General features: G+C 41.8%; 1 protein-coding gene across 1 annotated transcript; it reads left to right on the forward strand.

Annotated features, from left to right (window-relative positions):
* Nucleotides 1–2,723: 2,723 nt before the first annotated feature.
* LOC122556342 (extracellular calcium-sensing receptor-like) lies at nucleotides 2,724–9,752 on the forward strand. The gene is made up of 6 exons (XM_043702974.1): nucleotides 2,724–2,978; nucleotides 5,478–6,296; nucleotides 7,037–7,264; nucleotides 8,017–8,019; nucleotides 8,632–8,755; nucleotides 8,845–9,752. The coding sequence occupies exons 1-6, from the start codon at nucleotides 2,724–2,726 to the stop codon at nucleotides 9,750–9,752; spliced, it is 2,337 nt and encodes a 778-aa protein (XP_043558909.1).
* Nucleotides 9,753–10,845: the final 1,093 nt, after the last annotated feature.

The following is a 10,845-nucleotide window of genomic DNA, read 5'->3' on the forward strand; positions in this document are numbered from 1 at the left end:
TGAGTGTTCGGATGAAATATTGTCCCCAGTCTTCACATTTGTGGCCTGTGGGTCAGGAAACTGAGGATCCGGTTGCAGAGAGTTGGGTTTAATCCGAGATCACTAAGTTTAGTAATCAGTCTCGAGGGGGTAATTGTGTTGAAGGCTGAATTGTAGTCAATGAATAGAATTCTTATGTAACTGTTCTTGGTGTCAAGAAGTTCTAGGGAGGAGTGAAGGGCAAGTGATATGGCACCTGACGTGGATCTGTTGGTCTGATAGGCAAATTGGAGTGTGTCAAGTGTAGTGCAGAGGCTGGCATTGATTAATGCCATGACCAGCATTTCAAAGCACTTCATGACCACCAAAGTTAGGGCCACTGGGCAGTAGTATTGAGACATGCTGCATGAGCCTTCTTTAGGCACAGGGATGATGTTGGCCCTCTTGAAACAGGCAGGGACAGTGGCCTGTTGCAGGGACAGGTTGAAGATGTCCGAGACGACCTCTGCCAGTTGATCTGCACATGCTCTGAGTGCACGGCCTGGTCTCATCGCGTTCCTTGGTTTCACACAAAGTAAAACTGATCTGACCTCTGATGCAGTGATTGTTCGGATAGGTTTGTCAGGACTTGTTGGAATAGGTATTACCCCTCCACTGAAATTCTGCTCAGATCAAGCATAGAAGGCGTTGACACGATCTGGGAGGGATAGTCATCCTCTGCTATGTTGCTATTGGGAAGGAAAAAGTGACAGTTTATTGGGATTGGACGTTATGTGCAGTAATCAAACGGGCTACCATCTTATAGTATGACTTTTTGCAATCTCTTCACAACGCGGCGTCATAGTGACTTCCTAGACAGCAATTAGATTCATTTCCACAAAGAACAGTTTTGTCCCAATTGGGAATTGCTACAATTGGGGATCAAATGAATAAATATTATGTCCGATGGAATGTTTCACAAGAATATAGAAGTGATTTGAAAAACACTTCATGGCAATTAGCTGCCACCTTTCGACGTTTATTGCACCCAAGCAACTTTAGGGAGATGACAGTTTTCTATTGTGTCTGAAAGGACATGTCGCTATGATAAGTGGAAGACTTTAATGTAACCACGCATTCTCTGTGCTACTTTTGATTTTTCAGTTTAACTTAGAATGAACTTCCGTTTCTCTAGAAGACATGCGAGATGTCTTACCCGTTACTAACACTCGCAACATCAGGTGCCTTGCGCTCTCGTAGGAACTGCTGAAGTTCCATTGCAAAAACAATTACTCTGCTGGGAGTTAAACATACACCAAATTTTAATCGTTATGAATTTATTTGCAGTCTAATTGTCTAACACGTGGTTGTGACACAGTGTCACCAAAGGATTTCTCCCCATATATGGGTTCCTCAGATCACAGTTAGAAATCACCTGGTGACTGGCCCTTTGAGCGAAAACAATGGCTCTATTTCTGACTTTCCTATTGCTAGCTGCAGTCCCAGCGCGGGGAACCCAAGAAACACTATGTAAACGTCGAGCAAAGCACAGTTTACCTGCTCTTTCTGGGGACGGAGACATCATTTTGGGTGGAATATTTACTGTGCATTTAGAAGCGATTCAGAACCTTCCTTCATTCACCATCACTCCACCTGAATCAGAGTGCCGAAAGCAAGTTTAGTTTTGTCGTGAACAAGTCTCGTTGCATATTCCGTACAATTTGCAAGACCATCACCAATCCGATATATGATGCCGGATTAAGTGGTTTATTATCATCCAGTGAGTCAAATAGGATGATCTTTGGCCTACAGTCCAATTAGTTTCAGACGATTCGATTCAGAAATTGATTTTCTCAGAAGGACCATCCTTCATTTATTAAACATCCATTCACTTTGTGCGGCAGCGTTTGTGATATTGGAACTTGTGGAGTAGGTTTATGCGTCTATCTGTAATTTTAACCTGAATAAGGATTGCAGGGCCAAAATGGAAAATGTCCATCACGTTCATGCCGCTCAGTTTAAGGTGGAATAGCGACCTTTTTAGGGCGTTAGATCTTGAAATACGTTGAAACAAAAAAGCCCACTGGTGTCTACAAAGCTGCTACCAATCATTAAATATTTATGTTGGCAGTTTTGTCACTTTCTCAATAGACTACGTTTTAAAGCATGTATTTCTCCCCTTTGACCTCTGTATGGAAACGTTGCTAGGTATTTTTGAAATCATTTAAAGTAATCTCGGCTCAGTTACACGGTGTAAAGACCCCGACGAAATAATGTTGCACTTAATTTATACAGATTCTCCTTTGTCTTTGTGACGTGTGCTAAATTAGTGCTTAAGAGCTGCATAACTCTAGGTGCTCTAAGTGGCGGTGGCACTTATTATAATCAAATCTTATCACTGGAATCTTACGTACTTGTTCAACATAAATTTGTATTAACAAAAGATAATCAAAATAATTCTAATTTAACCAATGTCATTTTCATTACAGCACCTTTTCAGATATATTTGTTTAATCCAGCGTTAAATCCATCACGCGAATTCCAACTTGCGCTTGAATGGTGTTTCAGATATTATCTGTAATTTTAAAAAAAAATTTAAAAAATCTAAAAGTCGTCACTTCTTTGTTTTTTATTGCTAGAATGTTTTTTTCTCACAAGTATGAAAATATCCTGCATTTATAATGTTCTGCAATGCCTGCGTTAATGTTCACACCTTTTCTGTATTGTGTAGTTTTCACTTATCAAGCTTCCGCCTGATGCTGACCATGATATATGCCATTGAGGAAATAAATCGCAATAAAAACTTGCTTCCGAATACAACTCTGGGATATAAAATCTATGATGATTGCTCGTCATCCGCGGTTGCGTCCAAAGCTGCGCTCGCTCTGGTCACCAGTGAAGAACAACGAATGAATTTCACTCAATGTGAAGCTTCCAACGTAGCGGCCATTGTTGGCTGTGACATCTCCACATCTTCAATCGTGGCGGCAAGGGTAATCGGACCTCTTGGCATTCCCATGGTAATGCGTCATATATCTGACTGCTTTCTTATTAGGCTGCATGGTATTGGTCAGTTTGCGATGGTCAAACAAACGAGGAAGCAAAATCGTAGCTTAGAGACGTTTCTACGCTGTGTCATTTGACGCGCTCCACGAATTGCTATGACCACCAAGGATATTTCAAATAGAGGAAAACATTTTCTCCCTTTCCGCACTGGGCAGGGTTGAGAAGCCCATAGTCCAAATGGACTTCCAAAAGTCGATTAATGAAGTGACACATAAATATTATTGAGAAATTTGAATCTCGTGGGCTTAAAAGGGCAGGAAAGGAGCTGAAAGATTGAAGACAGACGGTAGTGATTGTGTGTCAGAATGACCGGAAATGTGCAGTGGAATCCCTCAGAGGTCACTGTCACGTTCAGAACACAGTTTCAATGTTTGCGAGTGAAGCGAAGCTCGGGCACTTAAATGTGCGTGTGACATTAAGCTTCAGGATGAGTTCCACGGACTTGTGAAGTGGGAAGGCACAGTGAAAAAACGACATTGAATACAAAGTAGCGCGAAGTGTGAGGCCATGGGATTCGGTAGGGAGAATGAAGAAAGAAATCTAAGTCAATGGTGCAATCACGTGTACATGCCAGCTGAACGGAGAAGCCTTTGAATGTGGCGGGACACGGTTGAGATGTCTGACTTATAGGAGGCAGCCAAGGTGGATTGGCCAAGCTAAATTGTCTGTGGTGTCCGGGAATGCGCAAATTAGGTGAATTAGCCATGGTAAATGCGGGGTTACCGGGATAAGGCGGGGTGGTGGGTCTGGGTGACTCGATGGGCCGAATGGCCTCTATCTGCACTGAAGGGATTCTATTATTCTATCCTGGGCTCCACAAGTTAGCGGAAGGATACCGTATCGCTTTACCAGAATGATATCAATGGTGAATTACAATTACCGAGACAGACGAGATGCAAAGGGATTATTCTCCCGAAAGCAGAGGCAGGTGAGAGATTGGATGCTAATGAAGCAAATTTTATACTAGGTGATCAAGAAGAAAGCAGCAAATTTGATATAAAACAGGCTAAGAACGGAAAGCGAGAAGATATGGTAGGGATTGCTATTCAAACTGACGAAGTGTTTCCAGCATCTTCCATTGCGGTCAGTTTTCTTATCACAGCTCTTCGTAATCTATAAACAAAATAAAACTTTGTCATCAGGACATAATTTCGAATCTTGCACAATGAATGCGTCCACATATTCAAATGTTTGACGGTGCTATAAAATTGAGAGGTTGTCTTAAAACTGACGGGGAATGGTAGAAAGTGAGGACTGCAGATGCTGGAGGTCAGTGTCGACAGTGTGGCGCTGGCAAAACACAACAGGTCAGGCGGCATCCGAGGAGCAGGAGAATCGACGTTTCGGGCATAAGCCCTTCATCAGGAATCTGCAATGACGGGGAATGGTTCATTATAGGTGGAATCTAATACTGTAAAACAATAATATTGTTTCAAAAGGGCGTTAAGCTGAGGGTAAATTGAAAGAGTTAAAGAAGGGTTGCCTACTTTCGATTAGAAGTTGTTTTAGTTTAAAAAAAAAGTTGTGGGCAGAACTAAAACAGTACAGATGCAGGATAAGGACAGGAAACAGCTGGGCCATGCAATCAACATCCATAAAAGCAACGTCTGATGAATGGGAAGTGAGTAAACCAACATTGGGAAATCTGGTGAGCATAAATGATCAGACTCAGAATACGGAGCATGGGAAACACAGCTGAGAACTGCGGGGTTTTTGCAGAGTTGAGTCTGAGACTGTGAAGCCTGGCTGCCCTTGCAGTCGATCAAATCGATTGTAATTTGCACCTAAGCTTTCTAGTGATTTGTCAAGTTAAATAACAACATTTACAAGATGATGATTACGTCATTTACAAGAGGATTTTGTTCAATTCTGAGCATCACAATTTAGGAATATTGTCAAGAATTTGGAGGGGACGCTAGGGAATGTGGCTTTAATAATGTGGATAGAATAGAGACTGTGGGGTTGTTCTTAGACCAGAAAAGACGGATAGGAGAATACATCGACAGTAAATGGGAAAAACCTTCCAGTGACAGGAGGGTGGACACCCAAAAAGGTGGTTCACAAGAGGACGAGAAACATATGAAGAATTGCTTTCCTTACAGAGAGTTGTTGTGAATTGGAATGGACGGTCGATGAAGCAGATTAAGTAGCATTTTCAAAGGGAGAGCGGTAGACGATCGATGGACTGAATGACCTGCTTTAAGTGCTGTATCATGCTGTGATGTAATTGACAATTTCGCGTATGTATGTAGTCGCAGGGACGAGCAGTGAAAAAAAAACATTGTTAGTCAAAGGTTGTTTCATAAATTCCTATTGTATGAACTATAATCCTACAAATTAGTGGCAACTGTGCCGGGAAGCTTGCAATAACGCAGATTTCGTACGTAACTAAATCGTGCTGGGTGAACACGTTCCTAGTACACAGCGTTAAAATCTATTCATTTTTTGTACAGGTCAGCTACTACTCGACATGTTCCTGTCTCAGCGATAAGCAAGAATATCCCACGTTTTTTAGAACGATACCAAGTGATAACTATCAATCGAAACTTCTCGCTGAATTGGTGAAAACCTTCGGCTGGAAATGGATTGGCACAATTAGAAGTAACATCGATTACGGTAATTTTGGAATGCAAGCATTCGTCGAACAGGTCCGTAAAACCGGCGTTTGCATCGCCTACTCTGAATCATTTTACAGGACCGACCCAGCTGAGAAAATCAGCAAAATAGTGCAGGTGATCAAACAGGCCACCACAAAAGTCGTGGTAGCTTTTGTTGATACTGGAGATATGCGAGTTTTACTTCAGGAAATTTGGCGTCAAAACGTAACAGGCATACAGTGGATTGGGAGTGAAGGATGGGTTACGGAACAATTACTCCCGCCTGAAGAAAGTGCAAGATTTCTGACTGGGACAATCGGCGTAGCAACCCCGAGAACAGAGATAGCTGAGCTCAGAGATTATCTCCTTAAAGTGCATCCCTCTAAATTTGGTGGGAGCATTTTGGTGAAGGAGTTTTGGGAGAAGGTATTTGCGTGCAATTTGACAAAGCACAGCAGTGTTGCATTTCGAATGCGGCAGTGCACCGGAATGGAACAGTTGGATGGGTTAGAAAATGCTTACCTTCCAGCGATAATGGACGGAAGTTCCTACCATGTGTACAAAGCGGTCTATGCTGTCGCTCATGCACTTGACGATATGCTAAACTGTGAAGAAGGCTATGGTCCATTTAGGAATAATACATGTGCTCACATTTCAAACTTTGAACCCTGGCAGGTAAGAAAACGCGTGCACTTCATTTTAATTCGATCCCTTTGAGTCAGTGTTCGGAACAGAGAGACTGCATTGTAAATCTGAAGGGGTTATTATTCCCAGCATGAGTAAATAAACAGTCAACAGGCAAACTTCATTGATTTATTTCATGGTGCTGACTAACCATTCCCGTCATAAGAAAATAGGAATGAAAATGAATGTATGTATTGTCTATGTTGATGGTAACCGGAATGACACTGGATTATTTATCCAAAGGCCTAACTAAGCTTTGGAGACATGTGTTTGAATCAATTAATAAACCTGAAATTAAAAACTAATCTAATGGTGAGTGTGAAAACATTAATGAAAGCTGACATTGTCCAGCAGATCTGGCAACATCAATGGAGAGAAAGCAGAGCTAATAATTCGGATCCACTGATCCTTCTTCAGAACTGTTCTTTGCTGAGTTTTTCCAGCAATTTCCGTTCTTGTCTCTGATTTCCAGCAACCGTACATCTTTGCGATTATGTTTTTTTTCCCCATAAAAACATTGTAGCTTGCGGTTAAAAACGCATCTGGTTTGCTCGCTTCTGTTAGAGAAGGAAATCTGCCATCCTTACCTGGTCTGACCTAATAGTGAATCCAGGCCAACAAGCCGGCCTCGCAAGCCGTTAGGACTGGTGACAAATCTGGCCTTGCCAGTGATGCCTGCGTCTCATGCAGGAATAATTACAACTCACGTGACTTGTATTGCTCCTCTGCAGCTACTCCATTACCTCTACACAGTAAATTTCACAACTCGGACTGGAGAAATCGTGCATTTTGATAGAAATGGTGATCCGATCCCTACGTACGAAGTAATTAACTTGAAAAAGAATTTGGAGGGTGCTCTTGAAATTGTAAACATTGGTTATTATGATGGTTCGGCACCATTAGGATATCGGCTTCTCTTGAATATGGACGAAATCTTGTGGAGTGGTATTGGAAACATGGTATGTTCCCTACAACATTTCTCGAGGAAGGATAGGGTATAGGGATTACAAGATGAAGGACAATTGCCAGTGCGATTTTATTAATTCTCCGACTCTGAGGAATTTATTGCCCATCCCAAATTGCCGTTAAATAAAAATGGATAATTTTCTGGGCATATTCAGAGGGGAGTCCCCTGTCTTACAAATAATGTTTCCTTTATCCGTACCATTGTTTTTGTAGAACTTGAAACAGCCTAATTTTTTCCACATGGTCCAAATATAAAACGCCCAATTAATTATTCAAGTCCATTTCAGATTCGCCACTTCCAATTAAGTCTTCTGAAAATTTCTTGACGAGTTCCTCAAAATATCTCTAATTTTGGATCAAAAGCGCCTTGTGGTGTTGTAGACGCTTTATAAATGTGCGTCGTTGTTGCTAATCTTTGCGCCCCGAAATGAGAACATATCTGATGGAACTGGCGGTCTCTGCTGTGGACCTGACTGGTTTCATTACGAAAATAAAAAGGGTGTTTTCAACATTTGTGGAGACGGAATGAGGTAACGTTTTCCACAAACTGTTGCCGAATCTTACTGAGTGCAAGGAAGCAAGATTGTTTAACCAATTTTTAAAGCGCATTGTTGTTTCTTCAGCATTTTCTCCCTGTATTGGGACATCAGACACCGCTGAGAGGTGATAATTTATTACTATTTCATTGTGCATTGGTCAATTAATAACACAATAGCACAGAAAATTGACCGTCATTCGCAAAAAGAAAGTTTGATTAAAGGTCATAGTTATACCTCTCATTAGAGAGAGATGGCTGCTGGTGATTTAACCTGAGGCGAGGAAAGAGGTTGAGAAGGCTGCACGGCTACCTGAGTTGGGAGCGGGAATTGAACCTACGCTGTTGGCGTTCCTCGCTAACTGAGCTAGCCGACCCCCTGTTGGTTCAGCATCTCAGCAACAATGAAGAACAATGATGCACATTTCAATATAATGAAAGAATGGCCATGCGTTTATGAAATATCTTGCATAATTTGTTTGTTACTGAGATGCGCTTGAAATATAATTTTACTGAGTCATCGAGGATGGCGGTGGCGGTTTGGGGGCAAATAAACTGTCCGGAATTAGCTGTCTCTGAATTACTGGGTGAAAGAAGGTAGGGTGAGAAGAGACTCGTCCATTATACCTACCAGCATGGAATTGATGGACTGAATACAGTATAGGTAGCCGCTTTCTGTGGTGTATACTCTATGGAATGGCCATGCCAAACTATTTTTCTACATATAACTACAGCAACGCTCGGCTGCGAATATTTTCTTATTTGTCATGAATTATCGCAGTTAATAGATTTGGATGAAATCAGCATTGTTTCCTTTTGCTTTAGATTCCAAGTGCCCTCTGTTCAGAACCTTGTCCTCCCGGAACAAGAAAGGTCAGCAGGAAAGGTCAGCCAATATGTTGTTATGACTGCGCAGAGTGCGCCGATGGTGAGATCAGCAACGCCACAGGTATACACAAACATGGGGCTGAATACAATGTTATCGTGTGTCCATAATCAACCTCATTGTTTTTTTTAATGATTATATCATTCTTTCAGATTCCACTGATTGTATGAAATGCCCTTTGGAATACTGGTCCAATCAACAAAAAGAACGATGTGTTCCCAAAAAGATTGAATTTCTTTCCTTCCAAGAAGTTCTGGGCTATGTCTTAGTGGCACTTACATTAGTGGGCATGTGCCTCGCACTGGGTACAGCTGCTGTATTCTACCAGTATCGGGAAACTCCTATCGTTCGAGCGAACAATTCGGAGCTGAGTTTCCTCCTTCTCTTTGCCCTAACGCTTTGCTTCCTGTGCTCACTTACCTTCATTGGGAAACCGACCGGATGGTCCTGCATGTTGCGGCGAACTGCGTTTGGGATTGTATTTGTTCTCTGTATTTCCTGTATTTTGGGGAAAACCGTTCTTGTTGTGATCGCTTTTAAAGCAACTCTTCCCAACAACAACTTGATGAACTGGTTTGGACCCATGCAGCAACGGTTAGGCGTGTTCGTTCTTACATTTCTTCAAGGTTTAGTTTGCACAATCTGGCTCATTGTATCACCTCCTTATCCACTGAAAAACGCGACCTATTATAGAGATATCATTATTTTGGAATGTGACGTGGGCTCTTTAAAAGCCTTTTATTTTGTATCCGGCTATATTGGTCTTCTCTGCACTGTATGCTTCCTGTTAGCTTTTCTTGCCCGGAAACTTCCAGATAATTTCAATGACGCGAAGTATATAACTTTCAGTATGCTGATCTTCTGTGCTGTTTGGATCACTTTTATTCCGGCTTATGTCAGCTCTCCTGGAAAGTACACGGTGGCTGTCGAAGTGTTTGCTATTTGGGCGTCGAGTTTTGGTTTACTTGTCTGCATTTTTGCTCCAAAATGTTATATTATCTTAGTGAAACCGGAGAATAACACAAAGAAAAACATGATGGGCAGAGGGTCTTCACAGTAACTCTGAGATTGTTGTTGTTCATTCAGTGTAGACGCTATTAATGCTTATTTAAATCTCATATTATATACAGTCTTTTGACAATTTGATGGCTTGATTGTTCACAGGAGTCGCAGGTAGATAGGATAGTGAAGAGTTTGGTATGCTTTCCTTTATTGGTCAGAGTATTAAGTACCAAGAGTTGGGAGGTCATGTTGCGGCTGTACAGGTCATTGGTTAGGCCACTGTTGGAATATTGAGTGCAATTCTGGTCTCCTTCCTATCGGAAAGATGTTGGGAAACCGGAAAGGGTTCAGAAAAGATTTACAAGGATGTTGCCAGTGTTGCAGGATTTGAGCTATAGAGAGAGGTTGAATAGGCTGGGGCTGTTTTGCCTGGAGCTTAGGAGGCTGAGAGGTGACCTTATAGAGGTTTATAAAATCATGACGGGCATAGATAGGACAAATAGACAAAGTCTCTTCCCTGGGATGGGAGAGTCCAGAACTAGAGGGCATAGGTTTTCAGTGAGAGGCGAAAGATATAAAACAGACCTAAGGGGCAACTTCTTCTCGCTGAGGATGGTACGTGTATGGAATGAGCTGCCAGAAGAAGTGGTGGAGGCTGGTGCAATCGCAACATTTAAAAGGCATCTGGATGTGTATATGAATAGGAAGGGTTTGGAGGGATAGAGACCAGGTGCTGGCAGGCGGGACTAGATTGGGTTGAGATATCTGGTCAGCATGGACGATTTGGCCTGAAGGGTCTGTTTACGTGCTGGAGATCTCTATGACTCTATGACTCTCAGTGCAAATAGTTGAGATTGTACACAGGTGGATTCTGTGTACAATCTCAACTGTTCCAGCCAGTAAATGATTGCTATATATAAAAGCATTAATTGTAATAGGCATTCTCGTCTGGCTGTCCATGCTCGCTGGGACTGATTTCACTTTAATCCCATCAACAGAGCAGTCTTCAGCTTGTTCAGCTGCTTTCTATGTTGTAATGTTTCAAATTAGATTTCATCGAAATGTATTAAATTTGTTCTATAATGGTATAGATTCTGAATATTGATTAAACATTATACATATTTGTGCAAAGCTTTTGGTCTTGTACTCAT

This window comes from Chiloscyllium plagiosum, chromosome 13, assembly GCF_004010195.1.
Source record: "Chiloscyllium plagiosum isolate BGI_BamShark_2017 chromosome 13, ASM401019v2, whole genome shotgun sequence".
Lineage (NCBI taxonomy): Eukaryota > Metazoa > Chordata > Chondrichthyes > Orectolobiformes > Hemiscylliidae > Chiloscyllium > Chiloscyllium plagiosum.